At 32.5% G+C, this 19,582-nt stretch overlaps 1 protein-coding gene across 1 annotated transcript in view; it reads left to right on the top strand.

Annotated features, from left to right (window-relative positions):
- EYS (eyes shut homolog) overlaps positions 1-19,582 on the top strand; it is a 1,462,097-nt gene that overhangs the window by 963,882 nt on the left and 478,633 nt on the right. The window contains 1 exon segment of the mRNA XM_069488330.1: positions 9,943-10,055. Within this exon segment, the coding sequence (XP_069344431.1) occupies positions 9,943-10,055 (113 nt within the window).

The raw sequence follows: 19,582 nt of genomic DNA, 5'->3' as shown, positions 1-19,582 counted from the left end.
TTTGTTTCCTCCCTTCCCGATAAGTATTCATATTTTATGGTTTGCTCATTTGTTGTTAAATATAAACAAACAACACAAACAGATATATTCATATTCCTCCATTATTAAATAATAACACACTATATTTTTTTCATTTTGCTTTTCTTAAGAGTGTATCATGGTGATCATTCTGTTTCGGGTTGAGTTCTCTGAAAAGAAGACTGAGGTGATTAACACGCAAGTGGTTTAGAGACTGCTATTGGAAACACCTGCTATTGGAAACACCTGCTATTGGAAACACCATCTATGAAATGGAAGACATAAGAAGGAAGCAGGGTTGGGCAGAGGGAGAAGTTGGGTTGAGATGCAGTTTCAACAAAGGCTCTGGCTAAGCCCATGTCAAGTTTGTAGCTGGACTGACCATTAAGAGTTGTCAAAAGTCAGGGTGAGTTGTCTTGGGCTGTTACAGATCCCCCCTTTTGATCAATTGTTGGAGGCAAACTGGCCCCGAATAGAGTAAATGGGGATGAGGCTATATTCTTGGGTAAAATTATTTCCAAAGAATGCTGAGAGGTAAAGTCTAGCTGCCAGCAGCTCTCCTAATATTGGAAGGAGGGGGAAAATCCTTCACTCCTAAAGGGAGATCTATATGGATACCACAGCATCCACTGTACACTCCATGGTAATATAGGGTGATATTCCTACTTTGTATTTGCAGCTTGTGGTGGTACACAGTTTACTTGAGCAAGATCCTGGAGATGGACATTTAGGTTGTTTTCAATTGGAAGTAATTTTCATGCATAATTTTGAGCATGACAAATTAGCTCCTGGTTACTAGCCCCCTCTTCAAGATTTATACTGAAGTAGCTATAGTAAGAAAAGTGTACCCAAATAAATTACATAAGCACATATAGAAAATGTATGAGATTGGTCATGTGCTCAAGAGAAATGAAAACATATATCTAAACAAAAATCTGTACATGAATATTTATAGCAACATTATTTATAATAGCCAAAAAATGGAATCAACCCAAGGTCCACTGAGTTATAAGTGGATAGATAAAATATCATATATCCATGCAATGGAATATTATTCATTTTGAATATCGTTCAAAAAGGAATGATGTACTGATACATGCTACAACATAGAGGAATGTTAAAAGCACTATGCTAAAATAAAAGAGACCAGTCCACAAAGATCATGTATGTTTCTATTTTTGTAAAATGTCCATAGTAAGTAAATCTGTGGAAATAGAAAGTAACATTAGTGGTTGCCTAGCACTGAATGGAGACTGACTGCTAACAGATAAGGTGTTTATTTTGGGGGTGACAATTTATTCTAAAATAAGTTGCAGTAATAATTGAACAAATCTGTGAATATACTAAAACTCTTTAATGTACTTTTTAAATGGATAAATTTTATATGTGAAGTATACCTAAATCAAGCTGTTAAAGTAAAAAAAAAATCATAGACAATCCCTCAGTTTACAGATAGCTGAATTAAAATGATATGTGTGAATGTTTGTGGATGGGGTAGGTGCTATACAGATTGTAGTGTGGAATAGAGCATGTTTGGTCTTGCTAGGAGAAAGATGAAACTGGAGAAAAACAGATTTGTTTTGTTCATGCTTTTCTAGTGCCATTGTACAGGGACATTCTTTGCCAGTTTCTGCAGTAAAGAAACAGTAACCAATGACACCACTGATGCAGATTTCTTTGGAATAAATTCCAGGCTGCTCTGCAAACTTGCTGACTTGAAAAATTAGAAACATACTCCACAAGTGTTCAATTCTCTAATTTTTTTCATTCCAGTCGTCCAGAGAGAATGATTATTTGGTCTCAAAATTCAATATTTTGTCCTTAGCCACAGTACTTATGGAGGTTCCTGCTTGGCTTCTTCAAATCTCATCTGCCACTTATAAATTCAAAGTATTTCAAGAGAAAATGTCCACATCAACATTGTGCTTTCTTTCTCTCTGAGATGTTGGCCCCAAGTCCTCATTTCCTTGGTAGTTCTCTATAGCCTGTAAATAGACTTTTATATGGATTGTGCTCTATCTAGTTATTTTCAAAAGAGGTTTGGTCTCCAAGTTACTCTGTTGTTGTCAGAAACAGAAATCTATTACTCTCCTCCCTTTTTCAAAACTGAACTGTGGTTTTTTACTGACATTAAATTGCAGTAATACCTACCCCACAGATGCTATATAATGACTTTATTTAAATTAGAGAAAATAAACCTGGGTTTACAGATTTTTTTAATTACACCTTTCTTGAGCAAAGTGGAGGAAAAAAAATGTAGATTAAATATCAGGCTCTACTCTGTCAGCTAGACGTTTTACTTAGTGAACAATTTGTATGACAGTGTATGACCACCCTGTGCTCGCTACACAGTATGTGTTCAATAAATATTTGTTGAATTAATGTATGAATTTAATTCTCATCTGGGGATTTAGACTTAACCAACTTTCTAGTTTACCTCTACCTATAGACTATGTCCACATGAATCCCATAAATATTACAATGTGCACACAATTTAATGAGTATGTCAAAATAAAATTGAAGTATCATCACATTTTATGGACTAAAATAGTCCTATTTTATATAGTTGTTTTGTCTTTAATGCCACATTTGCTAAAATCCCACATTTAGGATATTTATAGAGTAACATGGGACAGTTGGTATTATACATGGTAGATAATTACCATCCAATTTGTTCTTATCCTCCTCAATAGTTAAACTGCTGAAATGCTACATGTTAACATTTACGTTTGCTTGTATGTACTCAAAATTGGCACTTCCTACCAATTTCCCTCTTTTTCTTGACCTATTATTTCCAAGGTCCTCAGCCTTGGAATGATTTATTAAAAGCTAATAAATACTTAATAGGCATTTAATAAATATTCATAGCATTGAATTTTCTACTTCTTTATGTCTCTCCCTTCACCTTTGATGCCCCACGTGTAATTCTTCAAAGTCATTAATTTCTTCACCACAATATCACTAGTATCTATTTTACATTTTTAGCCATGAGCTAAAAAGTATAGGACTAAATTGCATCATCCCTATATTTTCTTATGAACTATCAATTGCTTCAGTTTGAAGCTGGTACTAATGAAATTTGATCATATTATCAATGAATATACCAATAAAGGAATAAACTAAGTCTGAGTAATATGTGGAATTCAGATAAGAGTGGATTCACTATGGGAAAGCAAAAAGGGAAGTTTAAATATGATAGTGGAGAAATTGTGAAAATTTAAATTAAGAGAAAAAACAAAAGTAATAGTATTCATAATATTTACATTATCAAGGAGGGATTTATATGTCTGGTAGAGTTTTAGGATGATTGGAGCATAAGCACTAAGCCAATCAAAAATATGTAAAATTAACAAATTTTCTAAGTAGCACTGAACATGTTACTTAGAAACTTGAAAGCTAATACCAGAATAAGTTTATGAAAAGTGTAAAAATATTTTGAGCAGGGAATCAGGAATAATAGTAAGAGTTTGGCACTGAGAACTATTTATTTATAGTATAAGCCATGTAAAATTTTTTGTTTAAAAAAAGACATATGACTTTTCTGGCTCTGAGTGAGTAATCAGTATTATAATATTCTTACCACTATCAACAATTAAAATATGAATAATATCTGGAAAACAAAAAGCAAAGTAATAATATAATATCCAATACACAATAGTCATTATTAGACATGGAAAAAAGCAGAAATTTGTGGCCCATAATCAGAATAAAAATGAGTCAAAGGAAACAAGTCAAGAAATCATAGAGGTTATATTATCAGTATAAAAGGACTTTAAAACTATTATTATAAATTTGTCTAAGGACTGAAAGAAAATGTAAAAAGAAAAAAATAAAAACTATAAAAGAAGAATCAAGTATAAAAAGAATCAACAATAATTTAACTATTAATGAGAAACAAATGGAGCTTCTAAAGATAAAAATATAATATCTGAACTCTGTTTAACAACAGATTACACACTGCAGAAGGAAATCTATCATTGAACTTGAATATACAGGAATAGAGACTACACTGAAAGAGAAACATAAAAAGGGTGGGAAAAATGAACAGAGACTCAATACATGTAGGAAAATAATAGGTGTCAAAATATGTATAATTTAAGTTCCCAAAGGTGGAGAGACAAAGTGGGACAGAAAAATTATTTGAGGAAATAAAAAGCAAAACTTTTTGGATTTGATGAAAAATATCCAGCCATACCTTCAATAATCTTAATAAAACCTAATAAAAAAATTATCACTGACTTCTCATCAGAAAAAAATCAAACCAGAAGACAATGGGACATCTTTTAAATGCTGAAAGAAAGATTAAAAAAAAAAACAACTTTCAACATAGAACTTCAAATTCAACAAAATATTAATAAAAATGATACAAATCAATGACATTTTCAGGCAAAAATTTTTTAAAAACCCTAAAAGTATATGCTTCCATCAGATCTATATTATAAGAAATGTTAAAGGAAACTCTTCAGGTTACAGGAAAATGGTACCAAATAAAAACTTGGCACTGCAAAAGGGAATGAAGAGTTTCAAAATGGAGTTGAGACACAAGGATGATGAAAACTTAGAAAAGAAAACATCAAAGGAGCAGCAGCAGCAGTAGGGAGGGAAAGTTTTGTGACGACTTAGCTGGAATGTTCTCTGTATGTTAAATGGAGATATACATACACACACAACATATGTATGTGTGTATGTATATCAGAGATTGCCTGTGCACAGCATGCACACACACACACACACGCAAATCTTAAAAATTTCCTGTCATATAAGGTTTTGTTGAATCCAGGATTCAAGATATATTTCATGAATAGAAACTTTGTTCAAAGAAAATCTGGCACAGAAAGCCAATATATATAAAGCAGATAAAAGTAAAATTTTTCCTTAGTTACTTGAGATCAGAAGCCCACTCACTTCCTTCTGCTCAACAAAGTTCTCTGAAATTCTCTGAGAAACACTTAGGCTCCTCAGATAACACAGCATGAAAGCCATTAATGTAATCAATTATTATTGCTAGCTTTAAAGAATCTTTAGTTTTCACATTTCTAAAAATTTTATCAAATTTTGAATAAGATAACTGATACAATAGGACCTTCAAAAACAGATAAATAATCATTAAAATAATTTACAGTAAAGATGAAACTATTGGAGTTATTTTTGTAATGCCAACTGACTATTTCTTAATTGATTCCTAACCAACTTTATTGGTTTTCAAGGTCCGCTGACCTAAGAAGTCACTTGAATTTGGCTAAATCAGTTACAGTAAACAGCATAAAGACCATTAAAAAATAGAGACAGACTGGACATATGGCTCATGCCTCTAGTCCCAGCTGCTCTGGAGGGTGAGGCAGGAGGATTTCTTGAGTCCAGGAGTTTGAGGTTGCAGTGAGCTATGATGATGCCACTGCACTCTAGCCTGGGGAACAGACCATCTTACAAAAGACAATCTACACTTAACGTCTTTGAGGAGTCTCCATACTGTTTTCCACAGAGGTTGTACTAATTTGCAGCCCCACCAACAGTGCATTAGTGTTCCTTTCTCTATATATCCATGCCAGCATCTATTGTTTTTTAACTTTTTAATAATGGCCATTCTGGCAGAGATAAGGTGGTTTTAAGGTCTCATTGTGGTTTTAATTTGCATTTCCTTGATCATTAGTGATGCGCATTTTTTTCATGTTTCTTGGCCATTTGTCTATCTTCTTTTGAAAAACTTCTGTTCATATCTTTTGGCCACTTTTTAACGGAATATCTACCCAAAGGAAAAGAAGTCATTTTTTTGAAAAGACACCTACCTGCACTCAAATGTTTACTGCAGCACACAATTCATAATTGCAAAGATGTAGAATCAAACTAAGTGCCCAACAATTCATGAGTGGATTGAGAAAATGTGATATACATATTTTTATATATACACATAGACACACGCACATATACACAAACACGCATATATACATACACACACACCATGGAGTGATACTTAGCCATAAAAAGGAATGAAATGTCTTCTGCAGCAACATGGATGGAACTGGAGAACATTATCCTAAGCAGAGTATCCCAGGAATAGTAAAACAAGCATAACATGTGCTGTCTAATAATTAGGAGCTAAACAATGGGCACATAGGCGCAAAGCAATGTAAAAGTCACTGGAATCCAAAAATGGAAGGGGATCGGAGGGTTAAAAACTTACCTATCTGGTACTGTAAATACTATTTGGTAATGGGCACACTAAAAACCCAGACTTAACATTGTACAAGGTATCCATGTAACAAAAGCATTTGTACCCCCTTAATATTTTGAAATAAAAAAGAAGCAATAATAACAATGTAAAGAGAAAGAACTTATAAACTACTGCTTCAAAAGGAACAAGAAATTATTCCTTTAAACGGTGTCTTAATAAGTTAACTAAGAATTCAGATATTCTTCAGTAATTGTGTCTCTACTATGTCCATGAGGAAAATAAAAGAACACTTCTCATATTTTCATATTTTTTCATAGCATCAATTGTTTGGCACATGATTTTCAAAATATTCATATGGTATTTTTGTATTTAAAATTATTTATTTGTAAGTTTGGAATATTGTATGTACAGTCTAAACTATATCCATGAAAGCCCTCGGTCTAAGTTTTGTGTAACTGCTATTGAATATTAATTTGGAAATTTCTTATCCAGTACGGATAATCCACTGACTTCAATTTTCTTTAAAAGAGTCTAGGGCAAAAGTCATCAAATGCCAGAGAGACAACTAAATATTATCCTATTAATATGGAAGTAGAAAAAATGAGAATATATTGAAGATATATTTAGAAATTTGAGAAATTTGAGATAACACGTTTGAAATGAAAAGTGAGAACTCTGTTATTACTACTTCTCAGTACCATGAATTATATTCTTGTTGCTGTGAGTTGGCATAATACATTACCACATTCCATTGTTTAGAAATAACTAGGAGTCATTATTTTATTATTTGGCTTGGATAAAAATAAGAACTGTATTTGAGAAATCACAGTAGCAGATGTTGAGTACAAAATTTTTCTTATTAAAATGAAGAAATCATAAAACAGTATCATTCTTATAATCTAATATAGGTAATTTGCCATCATAATCTTATCCTTAGTTAATCTGTTACATGTTGTTACTTGTCATATCAGTTATGTATGTGTTCTTTCACTTTTAAGAATCCTGTCCCAGAAATTACTATAAAGTAGCCATCTGACTAGCGAGATTACTATAAACTAAAATTCAAGGAAAAGAAGTTTACCAGCACTAGAAATTGTCTAAAAACCATGTGCTTAGAGTTCAGTATTAAGGTTCAATATATCTGAGTTCAAGTTTCACTTATTTTTGCAAAATGAATTTTTATATTCAAAGTGAAAAAGACTTACATGGGAATAACTCAATCTGAACAGTACTGCCAGAAGTTAATGCGTGGGAGAACTAGGGAGTTATCAGTCTATTAAAACATAAAAAATGAAAGAGTTTTGAACTGATTCAAATTAAAAGCTAATGGTCAGGAAATGTTTTTCTTGCCATTATTCAAAGCCAAAGGTAAATAAATTAATATTTATTTTAATCCATTATATATGAATGAAATTGTGTCATAGAATTCTAAGAAGTATCTCAATAGAGTAATCATAGAACCATTTTCTTTTTACAACATTTTTCATAGCTTTCTGGTGGCTTTGTATTTATTTAAAAAGCATCTGCTTTCTTTGTTCTCTTAATCTTCATGAATAATAAAGATCTTAATGAACAGATCCCTTCTGATGTTATTGAAAAATGCATATACTTTTATGCCATTGCTGAGCTATGTCAAAATTAAGTTCCAACATTCATAAACATTACAATCAGAAATATTTTTCTAGGAGCATTTTATTTTTAAATGTTTTGATAGTAAACCATTTGTGATGTCTCAGAAGAGGTAGGTAGCATATTTATTTTTAAATTTAAAAATTAGGCCCATGTAGAACTGCAGTAAAAATAAAAATTAAATTTGAAAATCAAAAAGATTAATGAAGCCCATAGAAACTTTAAGCTAACAATCAGAAATAAACACTTTCCCATCTGCAGCATATGAGAGACAAATGTTTCTGTTTTTCTTGGAACCAACTTGACTTCCTTGTAAACTTACTGTGTGATATATTGTTTTATTTTCTAGTTTAGTCATTTTGACATTTGACAGAGTACTACTAGTTGAGAGGGTTTGAAGTACATTTGAGCTTATATTGGGAGAAAATAGAAAAAAAAGTTTTAAAATTGACTATATGTTAAAAGATGAAATAAAATATATTCATCCTAAAATTCCTAAACAAGTCAAAATCTTATTCTATTCTTTATTCATGTATAGTATTACACTCAAAGAGATATGAAGTCTGGAGAATGCAATTAGTGTGTACATTTAATTCAGAAATCAAGTTAGGCAACTTAATTTTTAGTATATAAGTTTAGTGGTTTCCCTGATCATAATTTGGTCCATGTAAGCTTGAAATTTTTAATAATATTGAGAGCTTAACAGAGGACAGAGCTTAAAATTAATGCTCATTTCTAGCTATTGAATTCTGAGCTGTATCTGCTTCTAGTTTCTTTCTCTTCTTCTAAATATAAATTTAGATATACATGTAATTATTGGTATAGTATTGTATGTTAACAGTGAATAGAATGAAAAGCCATATGTCTGTTTATCTTTACAAGGTTATTTTTGTTCAGCAAAACGAGTGCTTTCCAATGTCCTTCTTTTCTCTTTTTGTTCTTGGCCTCTTAGCATCTTTCTGTTATTTTTTTGCCCACATTATTCCAAAGGAGGATAGGCAGCACAACTGTACACAAAAGTCATGCATAATGTATCAGGGCTGCAGGATATCAAATATTTGTAGCTTACTCTGGGTTTGCTTTGGCCCCTAGAAGAGCAATTCGTCTTGATGTTTTGATAGATGTAGATGAGACAAGGTAACTGATGTCTGAAAGGAATAAATGCAAGAAACAAAACTAAAAGAATATGTAATTCCTTGATGGGAAGGATGAGTGTATCAGCTTTTCTCCTATTTTTCACTGGGAATTCGTTGTAATTATGAACTTTTTTCTTTATTCAAATATCAGGGACTTTGTGTAATTCATACAGTACTAAGATATACAGACTTGATCACTTTTGACAAATAAGGTGATATTCTCTCCTAATTTTTAAATAAGTTTTATTATTTATATTTAAGATATACAATATATTATGAAATACAGATGGATAGTAAAATGGTTACTGTAGTGAAGCAAGTTTTAACATCCATTATCACACATAGTTATTCATTTGTGTGTGTGTGTGTGTGTGTGTGTGTGGCAAAAGCAGCTAAAATCTAGTCATTTAGCAAAAATTCCAAATACAATGAAATTTCATTAACTATAGTTATCATGTTGTACATTATATCACTAGACTTGCTCATCCTAAATATCTTCTACTTTGTATCCTCTGACCTACATCTACCCATTCCCTCCCCACCCCACCCACAACTCCTGGTTTTATAATCACAGTTTTATTCTTTATTAAATTTTTTGCTTTTTAGATGACATTATAAGTGAGATCATGCAATATTTTTATTTTTGTCTCTGCCTTATTTCACTTAGCATAATATCCTCTAAGTTCATTCAAGTTGTGGCAAATGAGTGAATCCCCTTTTTTAAGGCTGAATAATATTACATTATATTCTTTAGCTGGTTTCTTTATCTTTTTGTACGTGTTCATTTGCAGTAGCCAAGTCATGGAACAATCCCATTAATTTTGGATAGATATTTATGAGAAGAATTGAATTACTGTACTATCAATATGTTGAGTAAATCAAATCAGACCAAAAATCCAAATGCACACTATGACCAATTTGCAGCAAGAATAACATATTGCAGGAAATTATATAAATTCTCTCTCTCTCTCTCTCTCTCTCTCTCAGATTCCTGGACCAGTTGAGAATTTTACTGGCTGCATAGAAGTTACAGAAATCAATAACTGTGGATCTTTCATTCCATCCAAGGCAGTGAAAAAAAATCACATTGGCAATTTCAGGTAAAATATCACTAGTAATTTTTCAAATCACTTATTCAAATAACCACACCAAAATGAGCCAAATTTTGGCTCAAAGAGTTTCAACTCAAATATTTGTGTCTTCAGATCTAAAGTGAATCTCTTGCAGAAAGGATATAGTTGGATCATGTGTTTTATCCGTTCTGTAAGTCTTTGTCTTTTGACTGAAAAGTATAATCCATTTTCATTTAAAGTAATTACCAATAAGGAGGGACTGTTATTACTTTGCTATTTGTTTTCTACATGCCTTATAGTTTTACTTTTCTCACATTTTATGTCTTACAGTCTTTTTTGTGTTTAGCTTATCTTTCACAGTAAAATATTTAAATTTCTTTCTGATATCCTTTTGTATATATTCTATAGCTATTTTCTTTGTAGTTACCATGGGGATTACACTCAATTGCCTAAAGTTATAACACTCTAACTTTATTACCAAAAACTTGACACTTGTCCTTGAGGCTGCATCAGAAGAATGAGGACAAGTGGTATGAGGAGAAAGAAAGAGAAGTTTATTAATTTGCCAGCAAATGAGGAGGTTGGCATATTCCCATCTTAAATACCAATGTCATGCCTCTGAGCAGGAATACAGAGCTTTTAAAGGGGAGGTTTTCAGCTTTAGGCTATTGTGTTCAACTATAGTTGATGGTTCTGATTCATCCCATCTTTGACCAGGACAATCCTGTGACCTCCACCTGGACAATTCCCTTGAGCCATCTTATGTGATACAAAGAACAAAGGACACTCTTCCACACATCTCTGCTGTGGTGGAGAATAAGGAGTACCCTGGGAGTTTCAGGGCCCTGCCCACCACTTGGGACATCTAAGTGCTTCTCCTAATCAACTAGAGCCAGTCACAGGTCCCAAAAAACACCACTTCAGCTTTTTCCTTCCTGCAGGTGCCACCTACTGGCAGGGAGGACAACTTATACAGCCCATTACAGCATTTACTGACTCAGTCATACAGGATCTTGCTGACTCTTACCAATAAGCACCACCTACTGGCTTAGAAATCAAACTGCACTCAATCTTCTGTCTCTTAAATAGAATAATTGCCAGCCTGGGATTTTGTATTCTGCAAAACTAAGTTTTATATATGAAGGAGAAATAAAGACTTTTCCAGACAAGCAAACACTAAGAGAATTTGTCACCACTAGACCTGCCCTACAAGAAATGATTAAAAATGTTCTATATATGGAACAGAATAATTGATACCCACCAGTGTAAAAATACCCAATAGTTAAAACTCAAGAGTTCTTATAAAACAGTAACATAAGAGAGAGAACAAAGTAACTAGGTAACAATCAAAATGATGACCAGAATAGTATTTCACATATCAGTACTAATATTGAATGGGAATGATATTAATGACCCCTTAAAAAATGTATGTTGGCTGAATGGATTAAAAAAAAAAAAACCCACAATATGCTATCTCCAAGAAACCTATTTAGCTTGCAAAGCTTCTCATACACTCAAAGTAAAGAGATCAAAAAAATATTCCATGCAAATGGAAACCAAAAATGAGCAAGAGTAGCTATTCTCGTATCATATAAAATAGACTTTAAATCAATAGTGATAAAAAAAGGGACAAAGATGGTCATTATAAAGGGATCAATTCAGCAAGAATATATAACAATCCTAACTATATATGCACCTAACACAGAAGCTCCCAGATTCATAAAAACAAATTCTGCTAGATCTAAGGAAAGAAACAAACAGCAACATCATAGTAGCTGGGGACTTTAGCACTCTGCCAACAGGACCTGACATATCATCAGGACAATAGACCAACAAAGAAACCCTGGGCTTAAACAAGACTGTAGAACAAATGGGCTTAACAGATTTTACAGTACATTCTGCCCCCAAATTGCAAAATATAGATTCTTCACATAAACACATGGGACATTTTCCAAGATAGATCATATATTGGGCCACAAAATAAGTCTCAGCAATTTATCTTTACTTCAAAATATTAAGGAGATACAAATATTTTCATTACATGGATACCTTATATAATATGTAAATAAGAGATTTTACTATACTTGTCACCATAATAGTGTACATTATACTCCATAGGTTTTACCCCTCATTCCTCTCTGACACCCATTCTTGGTTTCCATTTTACTTTATATCTCTTTAGAGGTGCCCATGTATGCACATTGTTTAGCTCCCAATTAGTAGACAGTACATGTGGTGTTTGTTTTTCCATTCCTGAGATACTTCATTTAGGATAATGGTCTCCAATTCTAACCAAGTTGCTGCAAAAGACCTTATTTCATTCTTTTTTCATGGCTGAGTAATATTCCATGGTATGTACACACCACATTTTCTTTATACACTTATGAATTGATGACCACTTAGGTTGATTCCACATCTTTACAATTCTGAATTGTGCTGCAATAAACATTTGAACTAAGGTATCTTTTTGAAATAATGACTTGTTTTCTTTTAGGTAGATATCCAATAGTGGGGCTGCTAGGTTGAATGGCAAGTCAACATTTATTTCTTTGAGGAATCTCCATACAGTTTTCCATAGAGGTTGTTCTAATTTGCAGTCCCACCAACAGTATATAAGTATTCATTTTTTTCTGCATCCAGGCCAGCATCTATTTTTTTTAATTTTTAATAATGGTCATGCTGACCGGGGTGAGGTAGTATCTCATTGTGGCTTCAATTTGCATTAAATTTAATCGCTGATGATTAGTAATGTTGAACAGATTTTCTTAAGTTTATTGCACATTTTTCTATCCTTTTTGGAAAAACTCCTGCTTATTCTTTTGCCTACTTTTTAATGTTTTTTTTTGGGGGGGGGTTATTACTGATGATTTCTTTGATTTTTTTTTTTTATAGATTCTGGATATTAGCCCTTTATCAGATATATAATTTGTGACTATTTTCTCCCATTATATAGGTTGTCTATTTGCTCTGTTGATTATTTCCTTCACTGTGCAAAAGGTTCTTAATTTAATTAAGTTCAATTTATTTATTTTTGTTACTGTTCTATTTGCCTTTGGGGTCTTAGTCATAAATTCTTTCATTAGGCCAATGTCTAGAAGAGTTTTTCCTACTTTTTCTTCTAAGATTTTTTTGATTTCACACCTGCCATTTAAGTCTTTCATCCATCTTCAATTAATTTTTGTATATAGTGAGAGATCGGGGTCCTGTTTCATTCTTCTGCATGTGGCTATCCAGTTTTCCCAGCACCATTTATTGAAAAGGATTTCCTTTCCCCAATGTGTATTTTTTGTCTGTTTTGTAGAAGATCAGTTGGTTGTAGGTAGATGGTTTTATTTCTGTGTTCTCTATTCTGTTCCATTGTTCTATGTGTCTATTTTTATACCAGTACCATGCTGGTTTAGTTACTATACCCTTGTAATAATGATTTGAAGTAAGGTAATGTGATGCTTTCTGATTTTTTCTTTTTGCTTAAGATTGCTTTGGCTTTTCAGGCTCTTTTTTGGTTCCAAATGAAGCTAAGAATTATTTTTTCTACATCTGTGAAATATTATATTGGTATTTTAATGGGGATTGAATTGAATCTATAAATTTCATTGGGCAGTATGGACATTTCTATGATGTTGATTCTGTCGATCCATGAGCATGAGCTATTTTTCCATTTGATTATACCATCTTTGATTTCTTTCATCAGTGTTTTGTAGTTCTTATAGAGATTTTTCACCTCTTTGGTTAAGTATATCCCTAAGCATTTTATGTTTATTTTTTGAGCTATTGTAAATGGTATTGAGTCCTTGATTTGACTATCAGATTAAGTGTTATTAGTATGCAGAAATGCTACTCATCTGTTTACATGGGTTTTGAAACTTGAGATTTTGCTGAATTTATTTATTAATTCTAGGATTCTTTTGGTGGAGTCTTTAGGGTTTTCTAGATACAAAATCTTGTCATCAGCATACAGGGATATTTTGACCTCCTCCGTCTCCACTGGGATAGTCTTTATTTCTTTTTCTTGCTTAATTGTTCTGGCTAGGATTTCCAATGGTATGTTGAATAGAAATGGTGACAGTGGGCACCCTTGTCTTATTCCAGTTCTTAGGGGGAATGTTTTTAACTTTTCCACGTTCAATATGATGTTGTCTGTGGGTGTGTCATATATGGCTTTTATTATTTTGAGATATGTTCCTTCTATGCCTAGTTTGTTGAGGTTTTTATCATGGAGTGTTCTGGATTTTATCAAATGCTTTTTCTGCATCTATCAAGATAATCATATGGCCTATATTTTTCTTCTGTTTATGTGGTGAATCACATTTCTTTATTTGTGTATGTTGAACCATCCCTGCATCATGGGGATGAAACCCACTTGATCATCATCAATTATCTTTTTTATGTGCTGTTGAATTTGGTTTGCTAGTATTTTGGTGAGGATTTTCACCTTTATGACCATAAGGGATATTGGTATGTAGTTTTTTCTTTCCTTCTTTTTTTTTTTTTTTTTTTTTTTTGTTTCATTGTCTGGCTTTGCTATCAAGGTGATACTGGCTTCATAGAACAATACATGTTCTCACTAATATGTGGCAGGTAAACAATGGGTACACATGGTCATAAAGGGGTATAAAGGACATTGGAAATTAAGAAGGGGAGAGGATAGGAGGAGGTAAGGGATAAAAACTTTCCTGTCAGGTACAATGTACACTATTTTGGTGATGGCCACAGTAAAATTCCTGACTTCAGCATTATACAATTCATCCATTTAACAAGAACATTTATATCCCCCAATATTTTTAAATAAAAATTATTTTAAAAAAACAAAAAAGAAATCTTCTGATAATTTCATTTAAGGTCCCATGTGTGTCACCTTTCTCTTGCTAATCTCAAGATTGTCACCTTGTCTTCAGTTTTCAAAAGTTTGATTATGGCTGGACGCGGTGGCTCACTCCTGTAATCCTAGCACTCTGGGAGGCCGAGGCGGGAGGATTGCTCGAGGTCAGGAGTTTGAGACTAGCCTGAGCAAGAGCAAGACCCCATCTCTACTAAAAAATAGAAAGAAATTAATGGGACAACTAAAAATATATAGAAAAAATTAGGCGGACATGGTGGCTCATGCCTCTAGTCCCAGCTACTTGGGAGGCTGAGGCAGTAGGATTGCTTGAGCCCAACAGTTTGAGGTTGCTGTGAGCTAGGCTGACGCCCTGGCACTCTATCCCGGGCAACAGAGTGAGACTCTGTCTCAAAAAAAAAAAAAAAAAAAAAAGTGAAAGAACAAAAGTTTGATTATAATGTGTCTTTGTGTGGTTCTCTTTGAGTTTGTCTTACATGTAGTTTCTTAAGGTCTTCTCAAGTCTTTTTTTGAGTCTTTCCTTGGAAATGCATAGCCATTTAAATTTTTTTTTCTATTTATGCAGTTATTTTTTAATGTACTGGTCTTTAATATCTGGCTCCCAAAAGTAGAAAATGAGAAAAATTAAGAGGGGAAAAATTGTGCTGGCCCTTTAAGTCACATGAAATTCACTTTGACCAAAGACAGAGAGGCATTCAACAATGGGAGGAGGTATAATAATGTCCATCATCTGTTTGGCTGCACCTCTGTGATCAGAAGCAGTAATCAGTGATCAGAGCACAGATCTCCAAACTTTGGAAGACAAGATCCTTTTTGTCCACCTTGGCTCCCACAAGATGTATAGCATGCTCCAGGAACATGGGCTCGGCTGCCTGCCACAGGACTGAGGGGTGTGGGATGGGTAGATGCTACTGTGCCAAGAGCTGAAATTGACTGAAATTAACCATAGTGTAATCTCCAAGCCTTCATCTGAAAGTTTCAAGCCTTCAATAGACTTCAGTATTTCAAATTAGTTACATCATTCTGCCAGAGCAATTGTTGTCTAGGTGGGTAGATAGATTCCTGGTGCTTCCTACTCTGCCATCTTCCCCTTATTAATTCTTATAAAATAATAAACCCATTATATGTTAAATAATATAGAATAGCATATTTTATGCAAAACAGCTTTGCTTTTTCAAAACAAATAAAAATGATGAGAGTAGCATTGTTATATGTCTTTTATAAATATATATTATATCGGGCTTAATGAGGACAGCTGAATTCTCATATGTACTTCTGCATTCCATCTGTCCAGTAATCATTTTGCTGAAGTAGTTGGAGAAATTCTGGCCTCTTTCTGTTTCTCTCTATACACACACACACATACACACACACACACACATAAATATATACACATACACATATATATGTGGAAAACATAGGGAGGTACTAATAGACTTTTCAGATATTCTTGGATATTACACTAAAACTTGATAAGTAATAAATTATTAGAGGTTAATTGTAAAATATAATGTAAAACCGAATCAATATGCATTTTATACTGTGTTAACTTAAAATTTGTTGTTCTATCTTGCATTTTGAATGGATTTTTACTCATGCACAATTTTGTACTATCAAAACATTGGTTTCTTGAGTTATTCAATTATTCCAAATGCCAACATATACCTATATTACAAATCAAAAAATCTTATTTATTAATATCCCTTCCAATGTCTTCAGAAAAATCTTTAAGTATTGTAAAGCTATCAAACTCACCATGGTGAATAAGACGTTTCCAAAATTCTAATATTTGCTTAAACATTCAAGTTTTATTATTGGCAACAAATACTATTACTTGTTTTCCTTGAAGTGACAGACTCATTTTGCTTTTGAGAAAATATATACCTAATAGCTAGGATTGCATAACCATAGTTTGAATGTTAGTTGTTCTTTCCAGTAAAATTGTATTCCATATAAGCAGCAGCTAGTTTGTTTCACACATCAAATATCACTCAAGTGCTTCTCCTGGAGGCAAGCATCATACTTCAGTGTGCAGCAGAAACAATTTATGCATGCTCCATTTTTCATCACACACATTATTAAAAAGGCATATAATTAATAAGTTATAATTTAATAAAATTAAAATCTTTACCACTCTTTCAAGTACGTTTTAAGAGAAATTTAACTGTCTGTAATAATGTTATACCTACTAATACATTTGGCACTGCTATTTTTATTCATACTAAACCATCCCTAGTTTATACACCATTACCCTTGACAATCAAATGTAAACACAATGAAAAAGCCAAATAACATCTAAATATTATTAAAAATATTTTATCTCACAGGCCACATGAAAGAGTGTCGGGGGCTCCCAGATTATGCTATGAGAATTGCTGCCCTCCACTAATTTGTCTGGTGGCATCTCTGTTTATCTAATCAGCTCATCTCTACATATGATGGTTTCCATATTGGAGGACTACATGTGATGTAGGAGTTTTTTACAGGGAGTGTAGTCCTACTATTTGTTATTAATTATAGCACTGATATGCTCTTATTGAGATGGTAAAACTGGAATTAATACTAGTTCCAGTCCTACGCATATAAAGTAATTTGAATATCCCCACAATTTGTATATTTCTCAATTGATACTCATTGATGACACTTTTGTAACTTACCAAAAGACTTAAACTTTTAAAACAGTATGTTCTACTTCCTCACTTTTTTGTAGTCAGCTTTATATTGATGATATAAAAAATTCCAGCAATAACTTTCAGCATAGCACCGACAAGGAAATTGATTCACCAATTGTGGTATTTTGGTTTTTGTTTAATTGGTGGTGGTGGTGGTGATTGTTTTTTGTTGTTTTTTTTTTTTTTCTTAAATCATTCTACCAAGATGTTTTACAGTGTTGGAACTGATAATATTTATATCTTTGTCTATTAACAAATATTTTCACCTTTGGATTAATTCTTATATTTTTTCCTATTCCCATTTTATGGTCAACTACATTTACTTCACCTGTGTTCTTAATAAGTAGGTGATATAAACCTCAGGCACAGGAATTTATCATCATGTATTGGTTTATGTCTTGTGCTTAGAGTATGAAAGATTGATTTTTCATTCAGGCACAATAGACAGGTATCAATGTAGTAGGACATCAAGAACAGCTAAATCAGTTATTCCACCTCTAGTTTTCTGCCATACAAAAGCACTCATATGTGAGCTAATGACTCCTTGAATAGCCTTATTAGAAATAGCACATTGGAAAGCTTGGAAATGGATGTTTAAAGGGGTGATAAATAAGATGAAATACTAACAAGTCAGCTGAAAAGAATGAAATATATCTATATATGTATATATCAATATGAATAGATTTTTAAAAATACTGTTGAGTTAAAAAATGGTAGCTATAAGAAGCATACCATTCATACACATTTTTAAAGCTGCCTTACATCAAAATAACCATCTTTTCTTTTATTGCACATTCTCAATTTTTTCCATATAATGGTAAATACCCTGAATTAAGTGTTATGTTAGCCTGTCATCCTTTTTTAAATAATTACTATTCCTGAAGGAGTTATAATCACGGGGGAAAGTATTCAAATAGAAGGAAATGATTCAGAAACCAAAGGCAGAAAGCACCAGAGATTATTTTCCACGTTTTCCCCTTACAAATCATCTCTACATGACAATAGTATCATTAAATTGGACATTATTTGCTTTTTAAAAGGGAGTAAGTTATAAAATATATAACATAGTGTTGTAAATTTGTGGTAACAATCTAGATGCCCTACATTTAAGCCAATATTTGTTTTAAATGTTTTATGAATAAAAGACTAAGATGTAGGGTTTTAACATCCTAGCAATACATTGATGCCATTTATTTTTTAAAAAATAACCCACCATTTTCTAGTAGACAATATGAACCTTTAAAATATAATCTAAAGAAAAATTTGATTACTCAAAAATGAGGAATCTGTAGTTGATCATTTTATACATTCAGATAACCTAATCATATAAAATCTAAAATGAAATTGAGTAAAACGAGGTAAAATATAATTTTCTTCAATTGTTTAGCCATAAAAAAACTTGTCATATCAATTGCTATAACACTGATACATTTTTGGTCTCTTAGAAACACTAATATCATTAACAGGTGAAGATCAGATGATAGAGATAGAGAAGAGCTGAAACTGCAGTTTGGTAACTATTCTACATTTATATATTTGAGATTGATTAGGGAGGAGCTTTCAACACCAAGATGAATTTAGCACAAATGCAGAAACTCTCTTTTTAATGTGTCTGCTTTGACATACCTACCTTTGGTAACTGCCAGTTTATTGTAATATTGTTCAAATAGCTAAATTGTGCCATAAGTTGTTTATTCCCAAGTTGAAGATATTAGTATAGGAGTCATGCCATCAGAAAATTTTGTTAATATTTACCATGATGTCCACTAACAGACCATGCATTGCAATAATAGCCAGGAACAACAACAAAATATAAATAAATTTTAAAAGAATAATTTCATTTTGGCAATCATTTTTAAGACTTACAGTCCAGCAAAACTGCACTGAGAACTTAATGGATTCATGTGTGTTTGCATTATTTCTTTTCTACCATATGGTAGTAGTTCATTTCTCTCACTATTGTATTTGGTCTCCTTTTTTCACTTTTGTTAATAATATTCGTCTATGAGTTAATTCCTCATGACTTTCATTATATATGCTTTTGG

Source organism: Eulemur rufifrons, chromosome 15 (assembly GCF_041146395.1).
Source record: "Eulemur rufifrons isolate Redbay chromosome 15, OSU_ERuf_1, whole genome shotgun sequence".
Classification (NCBI taxonomy): Eukaryota; Metazoa; Chordata; class Mammalia; order Primates; family Lemuridae; genus Eulemur; species Eulemur rufifrons.
The sequence above is the reverse complement of the archived record's forward strand: the minus strand, read 5'-3'. Positions and strand labels throughout refer to the sequence as shown.